This window comes from Nycticebus coucang, chromosome 22 (assembly GCF_027406575.1).
Source record: "Nycticebus coucang isolate mNycCou1 chromosome 22, mNycCou1.pri, whole genome shotgun sequence".
NCBI classification, from domain to species: domain Eukaryota; kingdom Metazoa; phylum Chordata; class Mammalia; order Primates; family Lorisidae; genus Nycticebus; species Nycticebus coucang.
The window spans coordinates 16,892,147-16,910,425 of NC_069801.1; the positions used below are offsets into that span (position 1 = coordinate 16,892,147).

Sequence of the window (18,279 nt, forward strand, 5' to 3'; positions counted from 1 at the left end):
GGTTATTTGGGGAGTGGGGGGGTGGGGAGGGGGAAGGTTTGTTTCTTTTTTGTTTTTTACCTAAAAGTGCTCCTGAGTTGGTCTCTGCCTCAGTCCTTGAACTAGTGTGTCACCATGGGAGGCACAGTGTGTGTCCGAGGGTCGCGCATGTAAGAGTGAGTGCGTCGGTGGATGCCCGGCCCGTGTGCGTCCACAGGGGAATCCCAGGGTGGGTCTGTGTCCCCGAGTCTCCGGCCGTCCTGCCCGGTTCCCTGCGCCGGGCTCCGAGTCCACGTGTGGGCCGTAGGGCGCAGGGTGCGCCGCCCCCGAGGATGCGAGAGGGTGTGAGTGTGAGCTTGCGCACGTGCGGCGGTGTCCGCGGACCGGGTGTCCGCGGTGCGGGCTCCGTATCCCCCCCCGCCTCGGTGCTGATTGGCTCGGCGCCGTGACGGGCCGGCCCCCGCCCGGGGCGGCGGCGGCGGCGGCGGGCGCGGGTGCCCGCGTGTGCGCTGTGTGCCGGCGTGTGCGCCGCGGAGTGAGCCCGGCCGCCGGGTGTGCGGGAGAGCGAGGGAGCGCGCCGACGCGCGGGCCGCCGCGGCCGAGCCCGGAGTGCGCGGCGCCCCCGCCCTCCCGGCCCGGCCATGGCCCCAGCCCGGGGCCACCTGCCCCCCGCGCTCTGGGTCGTCACGGCCGCGGCGGCGGCGGCCACCTGCGTGTCCGCGGCGCGCGGTGAAGGTGAGCAGCGGCGGCGGGGCGGGGGTGGCCGAGGGGCGCGGCGCGCGCTGCCTGCGGCTCAACTTCCTTTGCCACGACCCTGAGCTCCAAGCAGCAAGATACCTCGGCCTGGGGGTGCAAGGGTGGCACCTGGGAGAGATCTGGGGTTAAGAGACAAAGTGATGGAGATGGGGACCTGAGGCTTGAGGAAGAGGGACAGAGGCACAGGGGACTGGAGGACAGAGGAAAAGGACAGGGGACAGGGAACTGAGGGGTGGACACTGGGGATGAGAGGACAGGACTGGACAGAGACAAGAGAAGAGGCCTGGAGGAGAGAGGGGACAGTAAGGCAGACAGGGGATGGAGATGGGGACAGAGGATGGAGCAGTGTGGCAGGCATGGGGGGTACAGAGGGACACAAGAATGGGGGACAAGGTTCCAAGGGTTGAAGAAAAAGGGGGTGTGAGATGACATTAGGAGAAAGGAGGGGGACAGAAACCAGGACTGGAGAGCAGAGACCGGCAGGGCTGGGAGGGGACGGGAAGGAGGGCACGGTTGAGAATCTGGGGACAGGGGCAGCCAAGGGCCAGAGACTGATGACAGCAGGGGAACACCAGCTGGAGGAGAGGCAGCTTTGGGGGGCAGGAGTGGTCTTGGGAGAAAGAGGCAGTGAGGAGAGGGCTCGGGCTACAGAGAGACTGAGGCAGGCAAGACACTGGTCAGGGTGGCTGGGCACTCGGGGTGGCCCTGAGGAAAGGGAGTGGGAGTGGTGTAGGGATGGGTGTGTAAACTGAGTAGTTGGGATCAAAAGGGTCTAGGGATTGACTTTTGATGGAGGAGTGGGGGTTGGGGATAAGGAAAGCTGAGAAAGATCTTCCAGGGCCTCCTGCCTACACACACACACACCCCTCAGCTCACTGGACACTCCAGGGCCAGCCCAGCATGCCACCCTGGTCCAGCTCCCCACACCCCAGCTCTTGCCCTGGACCTCCTCTGTCCCCACAGTACTGGCCCAAGGAAGCCAGGACTGGAGCGCTGTGCAGGCTCCCTTGATGTCAGGGGTGCAGAGCAGGGCTCTCCCCTTGGCAAGATGAACATTGGGGTGTGAGCATCGGAGCCTGTGTCACTCTTCCACGCTCAGACAGAGCACAGATCCGCCCCCTCACACACAGCTCACTGTGATCCCACCCTACCCACGGGCGCACACATACTCATCGGGATTCCCACCCAGGCCTGCAGAGACTCATGCATGGACAGTGCCCCAGGCCTCCACATAACAGCACAGTCACATATGCAGAAATGCAGCCAACACACGTGTACAAGCACACATGTACACCCAGGCACAGGTGTACACACATGTAACACCCACGTATGCTTATATTCATCACACCACATATATAAGGAGCCCCTCTCACTTTTCATTCATGCCCACTGAAATGCGGGGGCACAGACAGAGAACATGATACTTGGGGCCCAGCAGGGAGCAGGGGCCGTGCAGAGGGGCTAAGAGGTGAGACAGCAGGCAGAGCAGGCTGGCTGGAGTGGGTGGGGATAAGGTGCAGGCTCCTGGGACACCAGAAGAGACCTGGCATGGGGGTTCTGGGTGTGTAGGGAAGAGGGCAGGAAGGGCCTCAGACCTTCAGGACTGTGCCTAAGAAGATAGTGTTCCAGGGTGTGGATAGAGAAGAGGGCAGGATGCCGAGAGGCCCACGTCAAGGACATCGGGTGGTGCACCCCAACTTCTTGCCTCATCTCTCTTTGGGGAGGAGCTAGCACCCTCTGGAGTCACAGTCTGGCAAGCCTCAGGGCCCTTTGAAGAGGGAATGCAGAGCAGACTCTCATGCTGGGGACAGATCATGGGCCTGGGAGAGAGGACGGATGTGTCTGGGGAAGGGCATAAGCTGGGAGAGAGGCAAGGTCTGGAATGAGAGGCAGGTGGGGGTCTGTCCAGGGTGGAGGGAGGCATTGTCCAAGGGCCAGAGGTGTCTACAGCCAGGCACTTACCCCATGCGGGTTACACAGCCATGGGTTGGAGACCTGGGGCCTGCGTTCCACATGGGACATCCAGGAGTCCTTTCCAGCCCCATCCCTGGTCTGGTACAGAACAACCAGAACCTGTTAGGGAGACTGTCTGATGTCAGGGATGGAACTCTGTTCCCAACTGGGGTCCAGAAAAGGTTAGCATGCCTTTACCTGGCCACATACCCCTCACCGGGCCTCTCACATGGGTCCTGCTGGGAAGGACCCTACCCCTGCAGAGATGCCCCTGAGCCCTGGCAGGCCCCGGGGCACTTACCACTCAGTTGTGTGGATTATCCTCCACTTTGGGGTGATCTCCAAGTCATTCAGATCCTGGCTGACATCGCCTGGCCACCCTGAATTCTCCAGCCTCACCATCATGTGCTGAGTCCTCAGGGAATGTAAATCAATTTAAGTATTAGTCTCAGCGAAATGGAATGGGGGAAGGTGACGGTGCTAGAGAAAAAAAGAAATCGCATAATGCCTTCCACAGTCAAACAGGAACGGCTTAGGAATTATCTGTGCTTCTCAGAGGAGGGGAGGGACCCGTTTGATCCCCCCCAACAGCCCAGGCAGATAAGCCTAAGAGGGATGCCTGTGGACGTCTTTCAGGTAAGGAAACTGAGGCACAGACAGGTTAAGTGATTCACTTCATTGAAGGATCCCAAGAGACTTTGAATCCAATTCTCCCATTTTGCAAGTGGGGACAGGCCCAGAAAAGGAAACTGGCTTCCCAGTGCAGGTGCAAGAGGCCAGAGAGCGGCCAGCTGTGGTGACCATAAGGGTCTCAATTTCCGAGGGGACTAAGGCCCAGGCTAAGCAGGCTTGGTGCTGAGATCCCTCTCCTGATCAGACCTCCTGTGGGCCTGGCTTCCCTTGAAAGACACCCCGTATTCCCACCCATACAAGGGGCATGAGGTAGGTAGGGAAGGTGGAGATGGGGATGGGGGGAGGGGGTGGGAGGAATAGAGAAGGATCTGGAAGGAATTAGAACAGTCCTGGAATCCTATAGCTCTTCCTGAATCCGATAGCATCGACTTTGACTTAGCTTTGGATTATCTGAGCCCCCTGGCTGGCTGACCAAGAATCAGCTGCAAATGTGGCAGGGTTTCCCAGAGGAAGGACAGCCCAGAGAGTGGGGTCTGCAGGCCCTAAAGTCATGGTGTTCCGGGGGAGAATTCTAAGCACTGGACATTCCACGGGTTGCTCCAGGGCAGGGGCAAGTCTGAGCTCATCCAGGCCACGTCATAAAGAAGGGGTGCACCAGCCCTGAGACTGGTGTCTGGGATGCAGGGTGGATTAGGGGAACCTGTAGGTGGCCTCTCCCCACTCTGTCCCCAGTCTTGGCCCCTCTGGTCTGGGGGAAACTACAGTGCAGCCCCCCTCCCCCTCCCACCAGCCAGCAGGAGGAGAGAGCTTGCCTGACCCAGTTTTCTCTACATTGCCTGAGAGGGAAGGAGGGAGGGAGGCGGGAAGCCTTCTTCTTTCTGCCTATGCCCCTGGCGTGGGGCTGGCTCAGGGAGGGGGAGATCCCTCTGTGGACATTGCTCCATCTCCTGAGCCACATGTCCCCTGGGGACCCAGGGAGGAGCACAGAGGCCTCCTCCCTGGTTCTGCCAGCCCCTCTCCAGCTGGCTCCTCCAAGGTCCCTGACAGTGGGTTGGGAGGGTGAGAGGCAGAAGAAAATCAGCAAATAAGAGCATCCTCACTCCAACATTTCCTGAGGACACTTGTCCCTAGCTTTGAGGGGCAGGCTCTGAGCTATGCAAATCTCAGGCAGAAGGACACTCAGCCTCCCCTTGAGAAAGTTCCAGGAGGGCCACGGCTTTAACCCTCTGTGCCCTGCCCACACCTGCTGATTGGGGTAGCTGGAAGCCAGTTATTGGCTAAGAGAGGAGGTTCATGGAAGAGAGGGTGAAATGGACTCTGGAGCCTCTCATACAGCTAGCCCCAGCTAGATGGAAAGGAATCAGGGGCCCAGAAAGGGCAAAGGACTTACAGAAGGACTTACTGAACTGCAATCGCATCCTCAGGTTCTAAACAGTAAGTAAGGGGACAACGGCAGGAGGGACGGGACTTAGGGAAGTAGCATTGGTGAGGACAGGCTCTGGACTGGGCATCAGCTCCGGGCTTTTCAGATGGCTTCTTACCTCAACCCACCCTTAGGGATGACCCCAAAGGCAGGCTCTTTCTCTGCCATGTTGGGAAACTGCACAGGGTCCCCTTTCCACAGGGCCTTCCTTATAATAGACTTGCCTTTTGGACAGTGCTCTTTCCCCACTGTGGGGACTACTCAGAGTTCTGTTTCCTAGGCTAGGCTGAGCACACAGGGGTGGTGGCTTTGTCTGGTTGCTACAGCCGATGCTCTGAATGCCACCCCTGACAGTTACACCTTTGGGGATCCAGGCAAGTGTCTGGGCTTCTCTGTGGTTGGTTCTTTCATCCATAAGCGGAGATAATGATTACTACTTCTCCTCTTGCAGATAATAATTACTACTTCTCAGCACATAGTAGGTGCTCGCTCAGAGGCAGGTCTCCCTCCTCTAACCCCACCCCACCCTACATGTGCTCAGAGGACCTGTTAGATGCCAGACACCACCCTGGGGACACTGAGGATTATACAGATGGGCCCAGTCCTCATATGGGAGGCATGACTTCACAGCATGAACACTCGAATGCCGTTACATCACATGAGTGAAACAAGGATCAGGCCCTCCTAGCAGAAGCCCTGTGAGGCAGGAACCACTGTCATTCCCCATATATCATGGAGGAGAAAGCTGAGGCTCAGGGTAGTGAAGGGACTGGCCCAAGGACATACAGCTCCTAAGTGGGAAAGCTGGGATTCTGATCTGGGCCTGCCAGACTCCTGTGCCCCCCTCTTAACCATCCTACCGCACACTGACCACTTGGTCAGGTTGTATTCTGGAAGTTTAGAAGATAGATTTTTGGCCAAAATCGTGGAGGAAGCCTTCAGGGAAGAGGGGGAACGTGAACTGGTCTTCAAGGATAGGGGAAGCGAGAAAGGGTGTCCAGGCAGAGGGAACGTGTGCACAGACACGGAGCTGTGTGTCAGGGGCTGAGAGTGGCCTGGCATGGCCAGGGAGGGGTTCACAGGGGCCTGATGTCCTCTTGTCTCTGTTTCATAGTGAATTTGCTGGACACATCGACCATCCATGGAGACTGGGGCTGGCTCACATATCCAGCACATGGGGTGAGTGATGGGCAATGGGGACAGCGTCATTGTGAGCAGAGGGAGGCTGTGACTCAGATCAAAAGGATGCAGAGTCCCAGAGAGGTAAAGGAACTTACCCAAGGACACATAGAAGTTGGAGGCAGAGCAGCTGATTTCTTACCAGTTTGGTGCGCATAGAACCCTGGGATTACTGATCAGCCCTGATTTACAATGTGCCAAGACCGGGTCTAGGATAGCCTGGGACACAGTGACATCGAGGAAGGCCAGGCCTTCCTGCCTTCTGGACCTGTTCCCTCTTTTACTACCCTTCCCTCATCGGGAGCTGTTCCAGCTCCTGCAGCCGCTGCTGGTCTCCCTTCATTGTCAGAACCACCTGGGTGGCATTGTCAACCCCTACTCTGGCCAAGCTCCCAGGCACATCTGGCCTCAAGGTGACTCTGGGCTCAGCCCACAAGGTCCCTGTGAGCTGTGTACTCACAGATGATGCCCCCCAGCCTCCTTGTTGCTACAAGCCTGCACCACCCAGTCCCCCACTGGGGACTGAATCCTGTAAGGTGGGGCAGCAGAGTAAAAGTGAGCCCCTGGGCCCAGCAGTGTCCCACCTTTGTCGTCGATGAGCTGGGTGGTCCTGAGTCACCATGTCACCCACCCAAGTCTCAGTTGCCCTGTCTTTAGAAAGGTACAAGCAGCTGATGGTTTTGTGGCAGGGGTAGCATCATGCCCATACTTGGTGAGGCCTCAATAGATGTGGGCTTTCTAGTGATCATTAGCATTATTATTAGTGTATATCGCTCACATGGTTATTACCTTGTGTAAATCTCCGCCCCCCCACCATCGTGCTAACCCTACCCCAGATGGTGAGCACACACTCACACTGACCCACCACATACACAAGCACATCATGCACACCCCACTTCTTTCATGAACACTTTAGCTTCCAGGGCTCTGAGGACAGAGAGATAATAATGTTAATAATGATGATGGTAATGACACCAAGAGCTACCCAGAAAGAGAGCCTTTCTTAATTTTGGAGGTGAATTTTTATCTGGGCTGTTTTTGGCCTCTGGACAGAGGTCCAAACAGAGCCCAGGCCTTTCTCTGGAGGTCTTGTCACCAGGCAGAAGTGAGCTGAGTCTGCTGTCACCAGCCATCCTGCACTGGGCTTTGAGGAGCTAGGGGTCAGGCCACGTGGCCCTGACTGTGCAGGCCTGGGAGCCAGGAGGGAGCCCACACCTCCTAGGCCAGTGCTGCAGCCTGAGCATGTCATCCCTGCCTGAGGATGGAGGCCAGGTCCTTTGGGTGTCCCTTCACCCTCCCTGGACCCCATTCTCCCTCTCTGTGTAACACTCTTCCCTGTGGCTGTCACCCCAGGTGAGCATGGGTGTGGAAGGGCTTTGGGGAAGTGAGCCGGCCCAGCCTGTGGCAGAGGCTGACCCAGGAGGAGGTCAGGTGTGGGGCTCAGGAGGTTGGTTCCATGCTGACTGCCCAGCTGTTGGCTGAGGTGGCATTCCCTGAGTCCCAGCAGGAGGGACACACCTAGCCCCAGGTTGGCTGTGGAATGTCTCTGTCCCACTAAAAGCCTCGGACTTGGTGTTAAGAGTAACAAAGAGTCATCAGGGTTTTGAGGAGCATGCTGGGCATGTTTTATGGATGGTCACACTGGTGATCTAAGGTGCTTTTGTTTGCAGGACGCTGTACAGCATAGGTCAGCATTCTCTTATTTTGTTGGAGAATTAGAACAAAATAACTGATATTCACATAACTCTTACCAATTCACAGATATCATCTCCTTTAATCCTCACAACAAATCCTTCAAAGTGGGTATAGCCAACCCATTTCACAGATGAGGAAACTGAGGCTCAGACAGGTTCCAAGTGATGGCAAGCTGAGACTCGAATCAAGTCTCTCTGGGCTTGGAGCCTGCATTGCATCCCTGATGCCACCTTATAAATACAGGTAGTGAGGCCTACCCTGTGACCTCACTGTGACAGGTGGGAGGCAATTCTGCATTGTCTGCTGAGCCAGGGACCATGCCCACCTTTATAGGCCTGGAGGTTGACTTGCCCAGAAAGGAAAGAAGGCTGGAGGGAAATGCCTGGGTCCCCAACTCTCTAGACCAGGGGTCCTCAAACTGCGGCCCGCGGGCCACATGAGGCAGTGTGATTCTATTTGTTCCTGTTTTGTTTTTTTACTTCAAAATAAGATGTGCAGTGTGCATAGGAATTTGTTCATAGTTTTTTTTTTTAACTTTAATTTTTTTTTTTTTTGTAGAGACAGAGTCTCACTTTATGGCCCTCAGTAGAGTGCCATGGCGTCACACAGCTCACAGCAACCTCCAACTCCTGGGCTTAAGCGATTCTCTTGCCTCAGCCTCCCGAGTAGCTGGGACTACAGGCGCCCGCCACAACGCCCGGCTATTTCTTGGTTGCAGTTTGGCCGGGGCCGGGCTTGAACCCGCCACCCTCGGTATATGGGGCTGGCGCCTTACCGACTGAGCCACAGGTGCCACCCCATAGTTTTGTTGTTTTTTTTAAACTATAGTCCGGCCCTCCAACGGTCTGAGGGACAGTGAATTGGCCCCCTGTTTAAAAAGTTTGAAGACGCCTGCTTCTAGACTTTGAACCCAGGCCAGGCTGGCAGGTGAAACGTGCAGATTCCCACATCCAAGAAATCTGGGGAGGGGCCTGAGAATCTTCTGCTTAAGTTTGAGGTTCTGTCCACTCTTCTGATTCTGGAGTCTGTTCAATAGCCTGGGGACACGGGCCATGCAAGGCTGTCCCCAGCATCAGATATGTTACTCAGTTGAAGGACACAGTGCTGGATCCTGAAGGGCTGGTGCTTTGCCTCCTTTGGCCAGTGTGACTGGGGCAGGTCACTCACCTGGCCTCCACCTCCTCATTTATAACACAGGAGTGAGCATAGAACACTTGCTGTGCAGTTGCCATCAGTAGGGTGGTCCATCAGAAGGGCATTTAGCAATGAGAAACTGGAATCTCTGAGAGGCTGAACAATTCCACTAAGGTTGAGGGAGGTCTGGCCCAGAACCCCTGCTCTTTAACAGGCTGTGCCCCATTCCCTGTTCCTGGGAACTTCTACATGCTGAGATATGCTCTGCCTCCCCTGGCGAATCACCATCTACTAAGCTAAGAGGGCATATTGTTCATTTCCATAGACACTTCATCCTTGCCACCTCCAGGAATAGACGGGAGGAGCTGGCATTAGCTACCCATTTTACAGATGAGAAGCCCAAGGCACAGAGAGGGAATGTGACATCCCTGGGGCTACATAGCTATTTCACCACATTCTGATCTGGGAAGAGGACAGAGTTGGGGAGCGGTGTGTCAGGGTCAGTTTCTGGGGCTCGAGTGGCAGCTGGGGTGGGAGTGGCACTCAGTGCTGGGTAGGGTGCCTCAGGCAGAGAACAGGCAGAGAACAGGGCTGATTCTGCCCCTGCTCCAGGCCTCCAGAAACCTGTCCACTCCAGGCACCTGCAGTAGCTCCTACGGCTGGCAGGGCTAGGCTGGGCCATTGGCATCAGTGGGGCAGCTGGAGCAGACCCAGCTCGAGCTGATTAATTTATCCGGGTCCCTGGCAGGAAACAGACAGGGAGCAGCTGGCTGGCTCTTTGGTGCTCCATTAATTGTGACAATGACTTTAGCCCCAGATGTGATGCAGGGCTGCCTCTGGTTGCAGAGTGGGGGCTGGAGCAGGGGTTCTTCTTGGGGTGGAGGATCAGGAAGCACAAACTCAGGTGAAGCTGGCACTCCCTGTGGCCCCCTAGGTGCAGGACATCTTCCCCTTTGGTCCCTGGAGGTGGGCAAAGTGGGTTGTGAAGACGTTGGCAGTTCAGCTCCATATTAATTCTATTCGTCAAGTGCCTTCCCATGCCAGGCTGAACTAAGCACTTTGCAGGCATTTCCTCCCTGCATCCTCTCAAGCCTGGCTGAGGTGGAGCCTCTCTGAGCCCCACTTTACAGATGTGGGCACTGAGGGTCAAGATGAGGTCAGGCGGTGGGGCAGGAAAAGACTTGGGATGCCCATGGCCTCCACTCTAGTGTTTGTGGAGTAAGCTCCAGTCCCCAAGGATTGTCAGAGCATCATCTGGCGTGGTCATCAGCCCCCTCCCCCTTTAATCAATAGGAGCTGTAGTTCAAGGACAGTTGCACATGGAGGCTCAATAGAGATGAAGGTCAAGGCGTTGCATGCTCTGGGACAGGGACTGGGAGTTCAACCCTTCCCTCCACCCTCAGCCCCCAGCTCTTCCTTGGAGCCCTCAGGAGTCACTGAACTCAGCCCAACAGTATTCACCCCACAAGAGGTTCCTGCCTCATTCCAGTGCCAGACCAGCAAGTGAACACATCACGTCAGGAGGTCTGAGGAGGGGCCTGGGAGTCTTGCTCCTCTGGATTCCTGCTCCCTTTGTTGCATCGGCCTTCACTGCCTGGCCTGTGGCCTGGGGGCACTTAAGGGCAAGGAGTGTATCTGGCATATCTCTCTTTTTTATTCTGGTAAAATCCACATAACATCGAATGTACCAGCCTAACCCTTTTTTTTTGCAGTTTTTTTGGCCGGGGCTGGGTTTGAACCCGCCACCTCCGGCATAGGGGGCCGGCGCCTTACCCCTTTGAGCCACAGGCACCACCCATCCTTTTAAAGTGTGCAGTTCAGCTGCATTACGTGCATTCACATTGCTGTGTGACCGTCACCACTATTTCCAGGATTCTTTTCATCTTTACAGCACTGAAACTCTTGAATCCATTCTGCTTTCTGTCTCTAAGAATCTGACTATTCTAAGTACCTTATATAGGTGGAACCACACACTATGTGCCCTTACGTGTGTGGCTTGTTTCACTTTGTGTCTACCACTCTGTGTAGTGGCATGTGTCAGAATGTCCTTCCTTCCTAAGGCTGAATAATATTCCATTGTATGGCTAGACCACATTTTGTTGATCCATTCATCCACTGAAGGACACTTGGATTGCTTCCCCATTTTAGCTATTGTGAATAATGCTGCTGTGAACACAGATGTACAAATTTCTTTTTGAGAAACTGCTTTCCTTTCCATTGTTTGGGATATATATAACATTTATATATGTATTTATGTATTTATACCTAGAAATGGAATTGCTGGATCATATGGTAATTCCATTTTTAATTTTTTGCAGAACCACCATACTGTTTTCCACAGCAGGCACACCGTTTTACATCCCCATCAGTATCCACATCCTTATCAACACTTGTTATTTTTTTTTAATAGTAAGCATCCAAATGGGCCTATAGTGGTATTTCACTGTGATATAGATTTGTATTTCTCTGATGATTAGTGACATTGAGCATCTTTTCATGAACTATTTGACATCTTTGGAGAAACATCTATTCAAGTCCCTTGCCTGTTTTTTTAACTGGGCTGTTTGTTTTTTGAGTTGTAGGCATTCTTCATATATTCTAGATATTAGTCCCTTATCAGATATATGATTTGCAAATATTTCCTCCCGTTTTCTTCCCTGAAGAGATAGGGAAGAGGGCTGTCTCTTCCCTCTGTTGAGCACGTCTGGTTTATGTCTGAATCACCTGTGCCTGGCCAGCAGCCAGCACAGAAGTAGTCACACTCCACTTTCCTAAATCCTGGCCCTCCCTCTGGAGGGACCTAGGCCTGCCTATGATGCCCCTGGGTGGAGGGCAAGGGAACCTCGAGAACAGTGGGGGCAGTGGGAGTCAGTCTATCAGCCAGTCACTGGATGAGCACCAGCAGGAGGAGCTGCTGGAGGATGTGTGTGTGTGGGGAGGGGGGTGGGGAGGCATGGTCTGGTTCATTTATTACATAGTACGATGCCTCCAGCAGCAGACATGGAAAGTAGATTTGCTGACTTACCCAAGCAAGTCGCCACACTCTAGGAATGATAGGAGTAGCTGGACAGAGATGAGGTGGGAGCTTTGCCATCAATCAGACCTGAGTTCCAATCCGCTCCTTCACTGGTTAGTTAGCCACAGTGACCTCAGACAAATGGCTCCCACGTCTGAGCCTCTTATTTCTGCATCTGTAAAAAGTCAGTAAATGACACTTCCCCTGAAGGATGACGGCCTTCTGAGGGATCACGACTGCAGGGTGCCTGGCATCTGGCAGCTCTGACAATCCACCAGAAGGTCAGCTCCTTCATCTTTTCTGGGATTCCACCCAGAGTACAGGTGGCTTGTGGCAGGATCATGGGCAAAAGAGGACCAGGAGCCGACTCTGCTTTAGCCGGTTGCGTTCTCTGTGCCCACAGTGGGACTCCATCAACGAGGTGGACGAGTCCTTCCAGCCCATCCACACGTACCAGGTTTGCAACGTCATGAGCCCCAACCAGAACAACTGGCTGCGCACGAGCTGGGTGCCCCGGGACGGCGCGCGGCGCGTCTACGCCGAGATCAAATTCACGCTGCGCGACTGCAACAGCATGCCGGGCGTGCTGGGCACCTGCAAGGAGACTTTCAACCTCTACTACCTGGAGTCGGACCGCGACCTGGGCGCCAGCACACAAGAAAGCCAGTTCCTCAAAATCGACACCATCGCGGCCGACGAGAGCTTCACAGGCGCCGACCTTGGCGTGCGGCGTCTCAAGCTCAACACCGAGGTGCGCGGCGTGGGGCCCCTCAGCAAGCGCGGCTTCTACCTGGCCTTCCAGGACATCGGCGCCTGCCTCGCCATCCTCTCTCTGCGCATCTACTACAAGAAGTGCCCCGCCATGGTGCGGAATCTGGCCGCCTTCTCGGAGGCGGTGACGGGGGCCGACTCGTCCTCGCTGGTGGAGGTGCGGGGCCAGTGCGTGCGGCACTCGGAGGAGCGCGACACGCCCAAGATGTACTGCAGCGCCGAGGGCGAGTGGCTGGTGCCCATTGGCAAGTGCGTGTGCAGCGCTGGCTACGAGGAGCGGCGCGATGCCTGTGTGGGTGAGCGCGGAGGCCTGGGCAGGGCTGCGGGGGCAGGGAGGGCGTCCCAGTGGTGGGGAAGATGGGGAAAGCCCAGTGTTCCAGCGTCAGCACATACACCTGGCCACCTGTGTGCTGGGGATGGGGTGGGAGGACGAAGGAGGAAGGGACAAGGGAGGGAAACAGCCACAGCCAGCTGGTCCCTCCGTTGAGGGGTACACAGAAAGGTCCCTGTGTGATTGGGCTGTGCTATGACTTCCTGCCTGGGTGAGGGGAGGGTACTGCGGGCTAACTCATGTCTGACATTGTTCTAAGCACTTTGCAGGTATTAACTCATTCCACACCCACCACTAGCCTATGAAATAGAGACCGTTATTATTCTGGTATTATAGATGAGAAGACTGAGGCGCAGAGAAGCAAAGCAACTTGCCCAAGGTCACACAGCTAGAAAGTGCAGAGCTATGATTTGAACCCAGAAGTCTGACTCCAGAGTCCCTGCTCTAAACTGCTAAATGTCTAATGTGTAGGGTAAAGGGAGTGGACCCAGGGCCTGGGAGACTAGTATAGTAATGTGTGGGCAGCGGCACCCAGAGAGTCTGGCTTGGTCCATCACTGGGCCCCTGACCCAGGCTGCCTGTGTGCAGGGGGTCTTATCCAGGGACCTGTGGAATGTGTGTGTATGGTCAGGATCTGTGCAGCTGGGCGTCCTGAGAGCAGGGAACGCTGGGGGAGCTCGTGTGTAAAGACAGCTGGTGCCCAGCTGGTTTCAGCCTGGTTTCTCTCTGCCCTTCCTTGGTCTCCCCATCAGCTACACACATGGTAGTTCAGCCATCTGGGGCACAGTGACACCTGGTTGAGACCATTGCTTCCCCGGGGCTGAGTAGGAGAAGGGGAGGGAGTTGTTCCTACACAAGGATCAGAGAGACCAGGGTTTGTCCCCAGGCACCTTCAATAAAAACTGGGACAGAGGGCCCTTATGTTGGATGTTGGGAATACCCTCCTAGCCCTTTGCTGCTACCACACAGGCCTTGGAGCCACAATGAGGAGGACCTTGAGTCCTCAGCACCCACTTCTCAGTCCCTGGCAGGCAGGAAAAGCCTCTCAGTGCTGCCAGGACTGAGCAGGGCACAGGCTGACCGTTTCTCAAGTGACATGCATGTAGGGACCCTCTAGCAGAGGCGATATCTTGCCCAGAGATCTCTGGGACCAGGAACGTCCTCCTAGCCACCAAGTCCTTCACGGCCCTTCCTGGAGGCTCTCAGGTTTTCTTAAGAAATCTTTCTTTATACCCCAACTGCTATGAGTTTCACGTGTCCTGCACCCTCACCCCAGAGCACCTTCTGTGACATTTGCTTATTTCTGGCTTTGTTCTGCCCTCTGTAGCCCGGTTGGGCAGACTCTCCCAGCCACCAGCCTCTTGAGGCTCCTGAACAGACTTCTCTGTGCTTCTCAGCTTTCTGCTGGGGAATAACAATGACAAACCCTCCTGTTGCTGTCACAGCTTACAAGGGGGTGTCCCCCACACACGTTCATTTTTTCTCATTGTAGCAAGGCAGCTATTACAGTTCCATTTTATAGACAGGGTCACTGAGGCACCCTAGGTAGTGTCACCTGCTTAGGCCTCACAGCTGGTGAGAGGTGGAGCTGGGACCTGAAGGCAGGCAAGTTGGTGCTGTTCTGAGCCTCGCCCTGCTCCACCCTGGATGCTTTCTCTTCCAGAGCTTCTCCCAGCACCCTGTCATCCTTATGGGGATAATAAAGTATCTTAGTGATAATTTTCCAAGTGTTTGCCATGTGCCAGGCACTTTAATAAGTGCTGCTTACATGTTATATCAGTGTTTCATTCTTTTGAGCACCTGCTGTGTCCCAGGCACCAGGGATAGAGGCACATGGAGTCTCTGCCTTTGGGGAGTTCAAATAGTTTTACATCCTTATAACAGTCCTCTAAGCAAGGTACTATAGCCCCATTTTACAGGTGAGAAAAACTGAGGCCCCTCCACTTAATTAACAGATAGGGATATGATCCCAGGTTACCTGATTCCAGAGCCCTGAATTGCTTCTTCTGTCCATAAAACCCTCTTTAAAGCCCCACTTCCCTCCTTCCTAGGGTGACAGTCCAACAGTAGTAATTGGTACGGCGTAAGCCATAGCGTTTGGGCTGGCCAGCACATACCCATACCCAGGGTCAGCCTCTGCCCCCAACTCAGGATTTAGTCATTGAGCACAAACACAGATGAGCCAGGCATTTGTCCCACGTGTGCTGAGACACACCTGCTTATAGAACGTAGACTTGCTGCCCTGACTTTGGGCTCAGGCCTTCTAGAGGCCGCAGGCCATGCTCCAGCCTTCTTCTTTGGCAGAGATGGGAAGTGGAGCCCAGAGAGGAAACGTGTCTTGGCCAAGGTTCCCCAGCATGTCAGGGCCAGGGCTCCTGGAGGAAAGCCCCAGGCATGAGCAGCAGGATCTCCCGAGACTGGGAGTGGCTGAGGACACCTCCATTTCCTGGTACTGTTGGCACATTTAATACAAAAATAATAAAGAAGAGCCAAACAGGGTTAGGGACTTGCAGCGTATTTTGAATTTTACATTTAAATCATAATACAACATAATTATGCCAGTTGCGAGATAATTACAGGTTTTAAAAAAATATATTAATTCATAGTACACTGCAGACAGTGAGACTGGGAATGGAGTGCCAGTTTTAAGTCGCACAAGGGAAGATATTTCTCATTCCTTTTGGTGGGCTTCTGTCACTGTGTAACCTCATTTGGAAAGAGCAGCATAGGTCCCACATAGGAGCCTGCCATATCCTCCTTAGAGCCCCAGAGCTTCCTTGGTGGGCAGCCTGCAGCCACACAGGAGCTGGGCGCACCGTGGGGTGCCTGACCCGGGCTACTTGAGAGGTCCTTTCTAACCTGCTACCACCCCTGCCCAACCTGAGGCCCATGGGACACCCCCCCCCACCCGGTTTGGGGACCTCTTGTTCCCTGTTGGGCAAATGAGTGAACAGTTGAGCAGAGGAAGAGCTGGGAGAGGGGGTCCCACTATGCCCAGCCCAGAGCCCCTTCCTTCTAGTGATAGGAGAAGGGGTCTGGAGCCTGAGGCCTGCAACGGGGGCCAAGTCTCCATCAACAGCCACCCTCCCCACCTCAGGTTTCCTGTCTCTCTGATTTCACCCTCAGAGGTTCCCCCTCAGAAGGTGGCAGGGCAGCACTTGATTTTACAGAAGACAAGATAGCTGAGGGGAAGAAGGGACCTACCTGGTCACGCAACTCTTTAGAGGCCTTGCGTAGATTGCACTTAGGCCTGAGAGATGCATAGAATGATGTCAGAGCTGTCTGGAGCTAGTCCATCTCACCGGGGTGGGAGTGGGGAGATAGAGGCCCAGAGAGGTAAAGTGACTGGCCCAAGGGCACACAGCCAGGAGTGCTTGATAGCATCTCAGATCTCCCAGTTCTTCAACCACAAAGCTTCCTACACTACACAGCTCCTGACCCACCGACCTCCCCGGCACTGAGCTCTACTTCCTTCCGCCTCCCAGACTCGCTCCAGAAAGGGGAGGGACCCTCTCAGAGCATCTCCCAATGGAGAAGCAGCCCAGAGCCTAAAGTCCTGGTTGCTGTCCTTCCTGTCACCTGGACGCAGAATATAAATCACCCTCCATGGCCCTAATCATCTTTCTATAAATATCAGAGTCTCATTTCAGAGGGGGAACATGAACGACGAGCTCTTTTGCCTTTCTGTGTTTAAAATCTGATTTAGAATTAATCTCCTTTGACCATCCACCGGCAGACACCTTATTTGTCAAATCTCAAGCTCTTTGCGGGGGAGAGCAGAGAGGTGGCCGGGGCCACAGGCAGCTGCCAGCTTCACAGGCAGCCTGGGCAAGGTGCCCTCGGCTGGGGCAGCAGCCCCTCCTGGCACATGGCCTGACACCTGGGTGCACACAGACTCCGGAAGCACCCTGGGTCGTCGGGCAGGGCCGGGCCCCAGCCCAGAGCTGCTCCATCTGTCTCAGCCATTAATTCCCGGCCCAGCCTCCAGGTCTCCGGGCTCCCTGAGGCCTAGTGATTAGTATTCTTATTAAAGATTATTTTATTTTCATTGCGTGGATTAATCTGGCCTTGACACGTTACAGCCATATGGGTATTAGCTGAGCATGTGAGAACTGCCGACTGCTGAGTGACAGAACGGCGCAGCCATCTCCAAGCCCCGGGACGGTGCTGAGAGGCCAGGGGGATAGGCCATAGCTCTGAGGCTCCCTGACCTGGCTTTGTGTCCCAGATCAAGTGGGAACCTGGGGCAAGGCGCTGGAGTTTCCTGAGCCTGTTACCTCTTCTGTCAAACAGTTGTATTCATGTCACTTACATCCAATTGCCATAACAAGTGCCCGGGACTTCCTTGGCATGAATTTACATGTATTCACTCGTGTAGTCCTCACTACAGCCCTATGAGGTTGGGTACTATTATTCTCCCCACTTTACAGATGAGGAAACTGAGTTCCAGCAACTTGCTCAATGTCACTTAGCCCAGGATGATGAATTCTGTCCCTCATGCTCTGAAAGATCCTTGAGAGCAGGACCAGCCCTTGTTTCTCTTGAGTCCATACTAGAAGCTGAATAAATGTTGGAAGAAGGAATAAAGTTGATGCTAATTGACATGGATCCGCTAATTACAGTGAGGATCACTGTCATTCAACTCAGCAACAGGTTCAACAACTATCTTCCAGCTCCCTGCAAAGCCTCCCCCTGGTGGTGCCATCTCCACCCGGCTCCCTAGGCTAAGGAGAAGCCTGTGCTCCAGGCTGTGCCCCAGCTGAGCCTCCCAGGACACTTCTGGGAAGCAGAATTGAGATCACAGTAAACTCCCAGCCCCAAGCCCAACCCCCAGTCAGGCTTGCACCCTCTTAGAGTCACGTAGAGGGGAGAAGATGCCTCAAACTGGGGGCCTATTTTCCCCAACCCCACAGCTTAAAAGCCCCTTCCAACTCTACAGCCTCTGAGTCTGTGAAGCAATGTAAGGGCATTATCATTTCTCTTGATTCCAGGTTTTCTCTGAAGTTTGTAAAATTTTACAAATTAACCTGGTTTTAGCTATTATAATAAAGAGATACAATCAACATCCAAAGATGAAATGCTGCGAAATGACGTGATATCTTTTCAAATGAAGCTGCTTTCAAGCACTGAGTTTTTCAGAACAGGATTTAGTGGAGACAGAATCCCAGGAAGCTTCCTGGTGGTCCCTGTTGCAAAGGATTGAGTTCCATGGAAGGAGCTGGGAGCTGCCTGGCTGGGCAGCACCGAGTTCACCTGAACCTCCAGAGTCTCTCTCTGCCCAGAGCAGTTACTGGTAGGATCCACAAAATGCGAAAACTGCTGGTGTTAACAGCTTGGGCTCTGGGCTTCATGCCAGGCACTGGACACTCTGGGACTAACAGGGCACCCCTCCCCTTCCTTGTTCACAGG

The 18,279-nt window shown here is 54.5% G+C and overlaps 1 protein-coding gene across 1 annotated transcript in view; it reads left to right on the forward strand.

The window, feature by feature from the left end:
- Positions 1 to 481: 481 nt before the first annotated feature.
- Positions 482 to 18,279, forward strand: part of EPHA8 (EPH receptor A8) — a 34,415-nt gene continuing 16,617 nt past the window's right edge. The window contains exons 1-3 of the mRNA XM_053576444.1: positions 482 to 714; positions 5,859 to 5,923; positions 12,172 to 12,835. Of these exons, the coding sequence (XP_053432419.1) occupies positions 621 to 714; positions 5,859 to 5,923; positions 12,172 to 12,835 (823 nt within the window). The 5' untranslated portion in view covers positions 482 to 620. The remainder of the gene's footprint in view (positions 715 to 5,858; positions 5,924 to 12,171; positions 12,836 to 18,279) is intronic.